Raw genomic sequence first — 13701 nt, forward strand, 5'->3', positions numbered from 1 at the left:
TCGTTCTCAGTCTACAGATGAGGAAACTGAGCAAAGCAAGGTGCAGCAACTTGCCCAAGGTCAGAAAGCCGGTAGGTATAAATAAAAGTGCAAGAAAACACTTTTTTCCCACTATAATCAGAGAAATGTAAATTGAAACAAAAATGATTTTGTTCTGTCTATATCATCAGAAAAGTTTTTAAAAATTATAAATACTCATATAGATAAGAACCTTGGAAAAAGTGATTTTCATCCCTTTTCTGGAGGATGAACTAGAATATGTATAAAAAATTATTTGTATATAAATATCTAATCACTATTTTGTATTCCTGAAACTAATATGTTTTATGTCAACCATAACTGCGAAATAAATTTAAAAAATTTTTTAAAGGAAATACTTTTCATGAAAAAAATCTGTTTTAATGTGATAGAGCAACTTCTCTTACAGGAATTTAGCTTGAAGAATAATTTAAGCTACACGCAAGAGTTTAACCAGAAGGGCGTTGAACACAGCCCTTTATAATAGCAAACATTAGAAACAATGAAAATTGATCAAAGAAAGGGAACTGTTTATTTTTATAATGAATTTTTAAAGTTGTTTCAGAGAAAAATAAAACTACTTCAGAAAAACACAAAGAACGGGAAAAAATCTGACAAGGATCTTAAAAGTAAAAGAGCCATTATTTCTTGATGCCCAACAGATTTTTTAATTGAAAGTATTATTGAAATATTAAAGATTCCCATACAGTGCTAAGAAATAACACAAGCAGATCACGTGAACCTTTACCCACTTTCCCCTAATGTACTTCAAACTATAGTATATCGACACGATACAATCTAACAATCTCAGATTTCTTCAGTTTTACTGTACTCATTCATTTGTGTCTATACAATTTTATCACATGTATAGTGTCATGTACCCATGACCACAGTCAAGATACAGAATATTTCCATCACTACAGGATCTCTTATGTTGCCCTTTATTACTATACCCTTCTCTCTCCTGCCCACCCTAAACGCAGACCCTGGCATCCACTTATCTGTTCTCCAATTTCTAAACATTTTGTAATTTCAAAAATAATACATAAATGGAGTCATACAGTATGTATCTTTCGGAATTGGTTTTTTTCCCTCATGCAGCATAATTCCCTGGAGATTCATCCAAGTGTTGTATGCATCACTAGACTAGTTCATTCCTTTTTATTACTGAGTGGTATTCCCTGGTATAAATGCACTACAATTTGTTTAACCATTTTCTAGCTGGAGGATATCTTTTGGGCTCTCACGAATACACCTGCTATGAACACTCATGTACAGGTTTTTGCATGAATGTAAGTTTTCATTTCTCTCAGATAAATGTCCAAGAGTGCAATTGCTGGGTTATATGAAAGTTGTATATTTAGTTCTATATGAAACTGCCAAACTGTTTTCCAGAGTGGCTGTTTTATATTCCCACCAACAATGTATAAAATGATCTGGTTTCTCTACCTCTTCACCAGTATTTGGTGTTGTCAGTATTTTTTATTTTAGCATTCTGATAGGTATCATTATGGTTTTAATTTGTATTTCTGTCATGGCTAATGATATTGAACATTTTGTGGATATCTTCTTCAGAGAAATGTCTCTTTATGTCTTTTGCCCATTTTCTAATAGGATATTTTTACTGTTGAGTTTTTTGAGTTCTTCATATACTCTAAACATTAGTTCTTTGTCAGATATCGAATTTGCAAATATTTTCTCCTGGTTTGTACCTTGTCTTTGCATCTTCTTCATGTGGGCTTTCAGAGAGTAAAAGTTTTTAATTTTGATGAAAATTAAAATTTATCAATTTTTTTCTATTCTATCATTTCCATTTGCTTCTTTTTATAACTTATATTTCTTCACTGAGATTTTGGTTTTTCATTTGTTTTAAGAGAATTTGTAAATGATTGTTGAAGTATTCTCATGGTTGTTGCTTTAAAATCCTTGTCAAATAATTCTAACATTTGATTCATCTCAATGTGAGTGTCTATGACTGCTTTTATATTTAAGTTGTGATTTTCAGTTCTTGGCATCAAGACAGGTGATCTTTGGTTGTATCCTGAGCATTTTGTTTACTATATTTAGAGACTCTTGGTCCTATTTAAATTCTTTACTTTAGCATGCAGCCACTCTGTTTAGGTTTACCACACAGACCATGGCCTACTTTTGTGAGCTGTGGTTCCAGTGACAGTTTAATTTTCAGAGGCTTTGCTGTTTGTTTTGGTCTACGTGGTTGATCTGGTACTGCTCCCACAGGTCCCTGTTGGGGCTGCCTGAGGGACTGGCCTGGCCTATGGTGTCTTTTGGTGGAGCAGGGAGATCTCGGACCCCCTGGGAGGAGGCTTCCCAGGCAAGGCTGCTTGTTTAGGTGGGATTCCCTTTTCCAGTGTTGCCAGCTATTCCCCAGCTGCCGCAGTGAATGTGTGTAGGGGAGGGGAGTCTCAGGCCCATGGAGACAAAGGTGCTTCCTAGGCTTGGATCACTTGCTGCATTGGCAGAATCCCCTTGTTTGTGCCTCCTGGCCACCTAAGTCAGGCTGAGCCGGGGAGAGAAGTCTCAGACCCAATGGAGGAGAGCGCATCCCATGACTACATACTGTTTTGGGTCTCCTATCAATCCCCTTTTTGGCTTAGCCTGGTGATGTTGGATGAACAACTGGTCAATCCTGGGGAGAAATGAGCCTATCTGGGCCCCTTCTTGTTGCTAGGTTGCAGGTCAGGATGCATGGGGTCCTGGTCACCTTATTCTGTTGTGTAGGTGGACATAAGACACCCTGCTTCTGTGTTGCTCCTTCAGTCCTAGGACCCTGAACCAACTTACTTTCCTCTTACCACCTTCCTGGGAAATTTCTCCAAACTTTGGTTGCCTCTTATGTTTCCAGGGTTTATAGTTGTACTTAGCAGGAAGAAGCAGGGAGAAATGAGACTATGCCATCATGTCAGATTAGAAATCTCAAAAGATTTTTAAAATTTCATTACCCTTTAAGGCTACTATAATTTCATCAAATAAAGAAAAATTTAAATCCTTTGGTCTTATCTTCGTTAAAAAAAAAAAAAGTGCAACTTTTACTAGAGAAAAACCAGACATCATTCTCTAGCCTGCAATCAATCAAGCAAGGTAATTAAAAGGGGTCCTCAAGTTGTAGGACATACGAACAGTAACGAGACCTGACATTGCTGGCCTTAAGACAAATTAGCTTCTCCAATTTCAAAAGAGTAAAATAATCTCCAACAGTTTTAAGTCTGATCCCTAGTAGGCACAAAACTCTGCAAGAATAAATGACAGATCTTTTATACATCTGTTACATTTAAACTCATTGCTTTCTTAGTAAGGCCCAAGAATATGTAAAAAGTAGTCACTAGAGGGCAGTAGACTCACACACTGCCCGGCGGCAAGAGACGGCAGGCACCTCTCAGACCCTAGACCCAAAGCCCCAGTTTAGGTATCATTGACTAAAAACATGGCATAGTATCTTAATCCATTCTCTCCCAAACTCTGCTTCTAAAATGGCATTTGCCCATGAGTAACTTCCCCATCTTTTTATTTACACTGTGCCTAAGATTCCCTAATATTTTCCAAGAGCTCTTTGTAAAAGAAAATTCTGCACGTAACTGCTGAATATATAGTGAAGAAATGGAACTATACCTCTTTGCTTGTTTGTTTTTTAATGTTATAAAATGTGATCAGAATCCAGTTTTCTTAAGACCATTGCTTTAAAAATCAGTCTTTAGGGTTACGCTTACAGCCATAATCTCACACAGCATAATTAGAGAAATATTTGCTGAACAAATAGAGAAACAACTTCACTAGAAACATGCTTTCTTCAGGGAAATGTCGTGATAATTTTTTACCCCCAGAAGCATCGTATCTCCTCACAGATGTTCATTTCTCTGCTGTTTTTTTTTATAAAGAAAAAAAGCCACAGGCTTTAGAGAGAGGCCAGTTTGGACTAGCCTAAAGACTTCCCCAATGGGAGTTAAGCAAATTTGCAGGGTTTATGTAAACATACATACTTATTTAACTTAGAAATTATCTTATCCTAAAGTATACATAAGATCAATCACAGCTTAAATGTGATGATAAAGTTAAAACTCATAATCAGGGTATTATCAAATTACACTTATTGTATTTTTCATTTATTCATTCAACCAGCCTTTACTGAGCGTGCACCTACTATGTGCCAGGCACTGCACCCCTATTCTCTACTCACATGTCAGGGCCTAGGTTTAGAAGGCAAGAGTTGTAAGCACTGCAATTAGATAAAGCAGAGAACAAAGCATGAACCCTGACAGGCAAATAGGAGGGGCCCAGTAATGAATTAAAAAGGATTTACCCTTAAAAGTTATGTTTCAATAACAGGGAGCTTGCTGGTCTGCAAAAGGCAGCCACTCAGCAGACAAAAATCATGATTTACGACTTCAAAGGGCAAAGAACCAAGAATTAGAAGAGTTCCCAGTCTAGGTGAGAAAATATTTTTTTTGGACAGGAGAAGTTATTAAGGGTTCCATTCATTCCGGCAAACAGTTAAAATTCCTGGCTTGTTTTCTTCCCTTGATTTTAATACAAGAAGTTGGATCCTACCTGGTGTGAGAAATTTAACGGAGAAGGCAATGCCCTCTCTCCGATTAGAGCTTCTTCAACAACAGGGTTCAGAAGGGAACTCAATGGGCAGTGGATACAATGCTGGTCAAATGAACCAGAGTCCTGGTCATCCCTGAGAGGGTGCTGATATTGAAGATATTCAGAGTTAGCAGAAAGAATCTAGCAGAGACTGAAAGAGGTAACTAAATATTTGACTTCAACTTACTACTTAGTACTGACTCATACCTGGATGTTTGTATTTCTTTTAAAGCTCTGCCTTTGAAGTCAGCCTGACCCAGATCTGAGTCTCAGCTTACCACCATTCTTTGGGTAACATATTAATATGTAACCTCTCCAAGGCTCTATTTCCTCTTGGGTAACATTGAAATTATAATAGTATTCATTTCTTGCAGGTGAATGTGAGAATCCGAAGGAAGAGTACATATAAAATGCATAGCACAGGGGCTGGAATGTAAGTATACAATAAATGATACACTATTAATCTGTCTTCTCTTAATTGTGTATAGTCTTCTTTGTCCCACAAATATATAACAGTGAATGATAGTAGTGATGATGTATGTTTGACTATTTTAATCAAGCTGTTTTCTTATATTTTAAGAAGACACAACTGAGTGACAAGCATAATAAATGTTCACTTGGAGAAGCCCTGGAGGAAAGCTATTGGGTCAGACCATGTGGGCACTGCTATTCACCTGGATTGAAAAGATAAATGCCTGTAGGTGTGGCTCTCAAACTGGAATACAGCCTGTTTTTCAACTTTGTTGGGATTTCTTTTTAAAACTGTAACTGCAGGCAGAGTACACAGAAGTAAACAAGTCTCTTTTCCCACAGCAGGTACCCTTGAAACTCAAAAGTAAGGAGTGATGAGAGATGTCACAGATGGCAAATAGCATTCTTGAGCCTTTAAAAATAAGTCTATGCTTAAACTATTATCATCGCTAATGACTATTTGCTGTTATCTATGATTTAGCAGTCTAAAATAGAGACTTTTTTTTTTAAGGGACAAAAAAGTCACGATTAGTGGTAGTCTGTACAGAGAGACAACTAGGAAATAGGAGTTGCCAGGTCATTCCATGACTTTGGTGATTTTCTTCATAATCTTGGGGTTCAACCTACCATTGTAGAAAATGAGACAACTAGGTGAGCTTGGTGGTTTTTAAACTCTTTTTGGCCCTGACATCTTTTTTTCTAATAAATCCTCATCTGGCAGCCCATAAGGTAAATAAGCTGATATGGATGAGCAAAAGTGGAGAGTCTATGGTCTCCATAAGCTCAGTACTTCCTGAACCTATAGCTCCTAAAGGGCTGCCTGGAGCACAGTTTGAAAACCACTGGCCCAGAAGCTATGACATTTACTAACTCTGTGGGCCTTAATCATATATTCTTATAGTTTATCCTTCACTGCTTGGGCCACACGATTAGGACACACTGCTGCCTTCCAACAGTAGCAAGCAAAAGTTCAAAATCCCATTCTGGAACTGAAAATTAAGTCTAGATGGCTGACTCAAAATAAAATCAAACCTGCATAACTCCATCCAGGAAGTGGTAACAAGTTCAGAGATGTACTGCTATACAGAATACTCAAACTTTCCGAATAAAACCCATCAACCTGATATGTAATAGAAAGTACCGGATTTTGTTGTATGATTTCTCAGAGAATTGGTTCATCAGTCTCTTCCTCTCCCTCCCTCAGAATCTTAGGTCCAGTTTAGAGGGTGCTAGGTCATTAGGCACAAGGTTGAATATCATTTAATGCACCTATAAAGAAATTAACTTTAAAATTATTTACATGTCTAAAATATACCCTTACTCTTCTTTAAAACAACAACAACACATCCAGAATTACATAAATTCTATTTTGCAATTTTGGATTTAAGAGCTTATCATTTCTTATGAAAATAAAATTTTCTAGATTTACAAACAGATACCACATGCATCATTGAAAGGAAAAAAAGACGTATTTATCTACTCTTAAATATCAAATTCCTTGTATGAGATGCTTTAATATACAGATTTTAAAATGGCCTTTGAGGATGTAATGTTGACAGATTCCAAAAGAGTAAGGGGGCATTAAAGCACTATTTACTCTAAACTTATACCTATCTATTAGCTAGGGTCTTTTATCATCAAAGACTCATTGTGTTTAACACTCAAATGGCTGCATACATTCAACCTGTTTCTCCAACAACTGATCTTAGACGTTCAAGTTTGAGGAAAAAGCTAAGATTTCCCACCTCCACATTGTAATATCTAAGCAACTTGAGAGAAACTCTTTGTCCTGTATTAGACTGTATCTTGGGTGCTCTCCAGGACAAATGTCTCAGAAAGTCCTGATGAGGTATGCCACATGAGCTGCCCAGAGTTTATCAAGCTATAGTAACGCACACAGGACTGAACCTCCAAGAAGCCTTTGGGACGTGGCTTCTCAGAGGTTTAATCCAGGACCATTTCCCATTTCGCTTGGGACTGCCGTTGTTTACTCTATGCTTTCCTTGAGCCCAGTAACAAAAGAGAAAGGAAAAACGTCTCTCAGAAGCAGAAGCTTCAAGTCCATCAACAAGTATGTATTCGGGACTAAAGGATGGATTCAATTCAGCAGTCTCTAGAGTGAGCTGGAGCTGACTAGGGAGAAGGGAGCCCATTTTAAATTGGGGAACAGTGCAGCTCAGCTGAGGCATTAAGGTCTGACTCAGCATAAAAACGGGCCTAGCAGGAACAGCAGGCCTGTGTTAACGAGTAATTAGATACCAGCAGGGGCCTCTATTTGGCTAGTGTGCACCTGGACAGCTTTGCCAGTTATTAAAATATTGCAATACCGCTGAATCGGTTGTTAAATATTTTGAACAAATACCCCAGACACCAGATAACAGAGTCCTGAAAATGAGGCACAGGACCTTTGACTGGAGTTGGCAGGAAAGTGGAAGCATGCAATGAAATCTCAAAGGCTCTTAGGGAAATGGGATGGAAACGGTGTTTGGGGAAGACCTTTCTGGGGTGAGGGTCTCTTGCCTTATGTTATCAGGATGGCTGGAGGGAGGGAGGTTCGTAATCCCATGCCTGGCTTAGGTGACAAGTTGTTTACTCCAGCAGCACTTCATAAGAATTGGCTAGTTGGTCATTTCGGGACAGCTGATCTCTGTTTATTTAGACAAATATAGCCTGGCCTCACCTACCTTTGGGTACCCAGACTAAGATGACTAAGGTTTCCGAACTTTTTCAGACTAATACTCTCAGATTCTTATGAACCCATTGGTTTCTTAGAAATACTCTTAAGTCTCACATCCCTTGCCACTAATGTCCTCCAGGGCACGAACAGTGATATAGCAGTGAGCATATAAGGGCAGAGGAGTACCCATTAGGTTTAGCCTCGGGGGAAGGTCACTGGCACCTGAGCAAGAGAAGGCTTAGACCAGTGGGCAGTGGGGCTGGAGGTCATGTGCCCAGGAATGAGGAACAAACATGAGATGAAGGAGTGTATAGGCAACACCTTGACAAAGCATGGCTGGGAAGAGCAGGTCAGTGATAGGCCCACAGCCAGAGGCAACTACGAGGTGAAATGGGGAATCCTTTACAGGTTAGGTTTAAGCCTGGGCCCATGGTCCCTGCTACCACAATCAAATACATAGGGTGTCCAATGGCACTAGCTCTGTGGTGAAGAATAAAGCTGCGAAAGGATACAATGAAGGAACGTCAGCAGGAGCTGGCTCTTACACACAGGAGGTGGGTGGGCCTCCCTGAAGGGTGAGCACGCAGGCCTAAGGGACACGGTTGGTGTGGAAGAGGTGAGGCTCTGCCCAGTGAGGGTGGGGAGAACAGTAGGAGAAGAAATCAGAGAGGTGGCGGCGGGTCCAGGGCCTAGAAGGCACGGGTGCCAGGTAAGCGCTTTTGCTTTCGCTCTGAGTCAGAGAGAAGCCACAGGGAGTTTTGTACCAATGACTAGCATGATCTGATTTATATTTTAAAAGGATCCTTGCTGTTCTGAGAAGGGATTGTAGGAGGATAAGGACAAGTGTGGAAAAAGTTAGTTAGGAGAATGTAACAATAATCCAGAAGACAGATGATAGTGGCTTGGGGCAGGGTGGTGTCAGTAAAGATGGCAAAAACTGTTTAGATTCTAGATTTATTCTGAAGGTAGAGCTGACAGGATTTGCTGATAAACCGGATGTGAGGTTCAAGAGAAAGAAAGAAGTTGAGGATGACTCCTAGGTTTTTGCCTAAGTAAACAGAGGATGCAAGTGCTTTTTTGAGATGAGAGAGCCTCGAATAACAGGTGTGATTGTGTATGTGACGGCGAACGAACTGGGGAATGAAGTAAAGGTGTTAGGAATTTGGTTTAGGATGTGTCAGACTTAAGAGGTCTAATAGAAATCTAAGTGATGATGTCAAGTACACAGATGGTCTAATTGCCAAGCTAGAAATCCAAGCGAGAGAGAGAAATATGGGATTCAGCAGGGTCCTGAGGGCATTTAAGTCTTCTGGACTACATAAGATCATTCGGGAAGTGAGTGATAATACAGAAGAGATCTGAGGACTCAGCCCTGGGGCTCTCCAATAATAAAAAGGCTAGAGAGGCAAGAAGAAACCAGCAAAGGAGACTGAGAACAAATTGACAGTAAAGTAAGAACAGAACCTTGAGAGCTTGCCTCCCAGAAAGCCCAGTGAGGAAAGAGTTCAAAGAGGAAAAGTCGACTGTGTAAATGTTCCTGACAGATCAAAAAGGATAAGGCTTGAGGAGTGCCCATTGGATTCGACAACGTGGAGGTCATCAGTGGCCTTGACAGGAGCTATTTTCATGGAGTGATGGTGATAGAAGCCTGGCTGGAGGAACTGGGAGGAGAGAAATTGGAGAAGGTAGGTGTAGGTGACTCTTTTAAGGGGTTTTCTGTAGGAAGGAACAGAGAAACAAGACCGTAACTAGAGGAGAACTTGGGGTCTAGGGTGGACCTTTTTTTTTTTTTTTAAGATGGGAGATATTACAGCATGTTTTTATGATCATGAGAATGACCAGCAGAGTGGGGAATCAGTGATGCAGTAGAGTGGGGAATCAGTGGTCATTCTCATGATTCTCATGATCATGAGAATGACCAGTAGAGTGGGGAATCAGTGATGCAGTAGAGTGGGGAATCAGTGATGCCATGACCTTGAGTAGATAAGAGAGGACAGGATTTAGTGCAGAAGTGAAGGATAAGAGAGGAATGGGAGAGAAAGAAGCTGGTGGATGTGGCGTGTGAGTGGGTGATTCTCTTCTGATCGCTTCTGTTTTCTTACGAAAGAGGAAGTCAGCTCACGAGGTCATCAGCTGAGAGAAAGGCTAAAGGAGGAGGTAATGGAGTTTTGCAAAGAGAGGAGAAGATATGAAACAGTCATCCAGGAGGGCAGGAGAGTAAACATGCTGGGAAAATGGTGTGTGATGGGTGGGCAACACGAAGGGTCCACTGAGGTGAGAGGTCATGAGTGCTAAGGGAGCCTTGTCAGTACGGTGGTGTGTTGAGTGGCCCAGGTGCTGAACTCATAAGGAGTTGGATTTCTGTGAGCTCACCGTGTGCCAGGCACTGTATATCACACACATTCAGCTTCATTATGCCTCCCCACAATGAGGTAGGTGTTATTATTTCTTGCAAATGACGAAACCAACACGCAGAGATAAAGTGACTTGCCCAAGTTCAAACTACAAGAAGCAGCAAAACCAGAATTCAAGCCAGACAGTCTGACCCAGCACTATCATGACTGATGTTATGGAAAATTGTTGTCTTAGCATTTGAGTGTGCCTTCCCATGTTTAGACCTTTGTAAGGGTTTAGGAAAGAACCTTTTTTTTAATTTTTTGCATAAAATGTCTAGATTTTTAACAAATACTCCAATATAAATATTTCAATATGCTTCTTGTTTTAGAACTGCCAACCAAATTCAAAATAATAACAATTGCTTTCCTATGGATTATTCGCCCAATAGGCAATAAAAATTAAAAACTGAGTCCATATAATTCTCTGGAAGAACAGAGCCATGACACGAAGTGTTTCAATAGAACAACACTTCTAAAGTTCTCTTCATCCGCCCACTTGTTTCAGGAAGTGCTGCAATAACCAGATATGATGAACGAAATCAGTTTTAGGGATGGAAAGTAATTAAGAGGCAGCAGGATAGGAGGGGGAAGAGGAAAGGTTAAATAAACTAAGACTTTGAATCTAGAAAGAAAAAGGATAAGGCATAATCTATCCTCGATCAGGAACTGAATTAAATAGGAGGCCAACTGATCCTGATTACTTTGTTCTGAAAATCACGAGGGAATTTACAAAAAAAATTTTTTCATAGACTTCTTGAAGACAATGACAGATACACATCCTACTTACTGCCAACACTAAATTCATCATCACTAAGGCATACATTTTTTAGGACCTAAGTTAAAAATATATATTTGGGTTTCTTAATATTAATAACAATAACAACAATAATCATAATAAATAATAATAATTGAGTACCAATGTATGGCAAACACAATGACAGGTACTTTACATTGTTTCCAGAGTCAGCGTAACTCCATGGGGCAAGCACTCAATCACCATTTTGTAGATGATTTTGGAGCTCAAAGGGGTTAAGAAACATGCCTCAAGTCACACAGCCAGTAAGTGGCAGAGCTTTGAATCCAAGTCTGTGGACCTCCAGGTCTGGATTGGGCAATGAATGGGGAAGAGATGGGCTTTGCAACTGGAAATGGTCACCAACTACGTCAAGGAATTATCATTACACTTAAATAACAGATTCTGTGGTAATTTAGTAAGGGAAATTTGTAGACAAGTTGTTACCTAAATACAGAATATACTTCATAAGAGGAATACTAAGGTCCCTATTACTATTACTATACCTATAACACATAACTGGCCCACATTGCTATTTTCTGAAGTTTTAAAAGAACAAAACACTACGGCCATGCCACCCTGAACAAGCCCGATCCTGTCTGATCTCGGAAGCTAAGCAAGATTGGGCCTGGTTAGTACTTGGATGGGAGATCACCTAGGAAGCCTAGGTGCTGTAGGTGTAAAAAATAAAAAAATAAGGGATTGTAAACTGACAAGGTCCTTACAATCTATGAGGTCAACCAAAGGTTGCCTCGCCTTAAAAAAAAAAAAAAAAAAAGAACAAAACAAAAACCAGTTCTACTCTACTCTATCCCTGTTGAACCAAGTGTTCTCTTGCCTCTAAATGCATTTGGATGGAGATCAGAAAGGAATGCAAATCAAAAAAAAGGTCTCTAGGAAACAGCTCCTTGTGGTAGTTACTTGGGGAGGCCTGTCCTCTGAAGTCTCTCCCCACAGTTTTGTTTAGATGAAATGTTTGTCTACCTGAGACAATGAATCATCCCACAGAGATCTGCCATTAGAAGAGAAACAAACTATCACATACCCGTATATGCTAAGGTTTTTGTTTTTGTTTTTATGGTAGTTTGTTTTAAACTCTGCTTCTTACCTGGTTCCACATCAGAAGAGGTAGGAATAGAAAGGGCCTCCACAGAAAGAAAAGCCTCGCTGTGGGCCTCTTGGCTGGGTCTCTGCAGCATGTAGTTTCTTATGTCACAAGCTGATGGCAGGTCTAAAACACTGCTTTCCTCTGACTGGCTGCCTGGAGTGACTTCCTGGGTCGCCATAGTCCTGCCACAGAAAAATTAAACAATTCAACACAAAAGGCATTGCATAAGAGAAGCCTCCTTTATAGCAGCTGCCGGCTTGAAAAACTAAAGCCCCAGAACCTTAAAGGCCAGACCACAGTAGAACCAGGATAATATACTTTCCCATTATTAATAGTCTTCCTTGCCTTTACTTCAGACCCAGGTTTGTTTACCATGTTTTCTTCATCATGAGAAACAAACACTATTATTACAGAAAGAAATCATTAATAACTTCAGCTGGAAAATAAGCTGTGTTTCTTATAAAGATGAAATACTGTGCAGCACTATAATTCAAGGGCTACAGGAGTGTTTAATGAGAAGAGAAACTGTTCATGAGGTACTCAATGGAAAAAGATTTTAAAACAATTAGTAGAGTTTGAGCCAGATAAAATAAAATATCATATGTGGGATGTATGTATGTATGAAATGTATAGATCTACAGCTAGAAAAACAAAATCTGGAAGGGTATATCTTAAATTAATTTCAGGGGTAATTAATTCAGTAGTTTAATTTCTGCATAGTGAGATTATAGGTGATTGGCATTTTCCTCTGTGGCCTACTCAAACATGAGTTCAGCCAATTATTTAACATGCCAAGCCGGTGCCAGGCCCTGAGGATACAAAGGTGACTATGATAGACCCTTCCTTCAAGTTGTTCACAGTTCGGGGTACCCAAACAAAGAGACATACCAGGTTAACACAATGACAAGAAGTACGAAACCCAGAAAGGAGCAGCAGGCTTTCTGGAGGAGGTTATCCCTAAGCATACGGCAGGCTGGCCCATGGCCAGGGGACAGCGTGAACACCAGAGGAACTAGCTTGGGCAACCGCAAGTGGCATGGAGTGTCAGGAGTTTAAAGTCAGAGTCAAGGAACAGTCACACACTGGGTAACTGCGGAGGGACAGACCCTGTGGTCTAGGCTGGGACAACCTTTTTTTCCTGGCCAGCTCTGGGAAGGACCAGCCTTTAAGGCCTGGCTGCCATCAGCAACTTGGATATGTAAACACTCTAGCTGAGCTCTGAAGACTATGATGGTGGCTTATTGTGTTCAGTGTTTAGACGTTTCTTGTCAAAAATGAGGTGTTTCTGACCCTTCCTGATTCTATATCCTCCTGTGGGCTGTATTCTCTAGTGGGGGGCTCTTTGCAGTATAGCCATCCCCGCCCATCTCTCTGTAAAGTAACTATGGGCCTGGGGAGATCCTGAATCTTCTGTTACTCACTTCATCATGAGCTGCTGTCACCAATAAATCTTATTATAGCCAAGACCACATGTCATGCATTCCATAGGCCACCATGCACCATGCAGAGAAGTTACATGGTCAGATCTGCAGATTTGGCAGCTGGGTAGCGGGTGGGTGTGCAGGGCCTGAGCCCAGTGGCAGACAATCTCAGAAGCAACAGGAGTTTATTCACTGGCAGTGGTCCAAGTAAAAGA

General features: G+C 40.1%; 1 protein-coding gene and 1 pseudogene across 1 annotated transcript in view; one reads left to right on the forward strand and one right to left on the reverse strand.

Annotated features, from left to right (window-relative positions):
• The window catches only part of SHLD1 (shieldin complex subunit 1), a 66091-nt gene that overhangs the window by 46196 nt on the left and 6194 nt on the right, over window positions 1–13701 (reverse strand). Inside the window, exon 2 of the mRNA XM_015597272.2 lies at window positions 12066–12247. Within this exon, the coding sequence (XP_015452758.1) occupies window positions 12066–12243 (178 nt within the window). The 5' untranslated portion in view covers window positions 12244–12247. The remainder of the gene's footprint in view (window positions 1–12065; window positions 12248–13701) is intronic.
• On the forward strand, window positions 11519–11637 carry LOC112471198 (annotated as a pseudogene).

Source organism: Pteropus alecto, unplaced genomic scaffold (assembly GCF_000325575.1).
Source record: "Pteropus alecto unplaced genomic scaffold, ASM32557v1 scaffold45, whole genome shotgun sequence".
Classification (NCBI taxonomy): domain Eukaryota; kingdom Metazoa; phylum Chordata; class Mammalia; order Chiroptera; family Pteropodidae; genus Pteropus; species Pteropus alecto.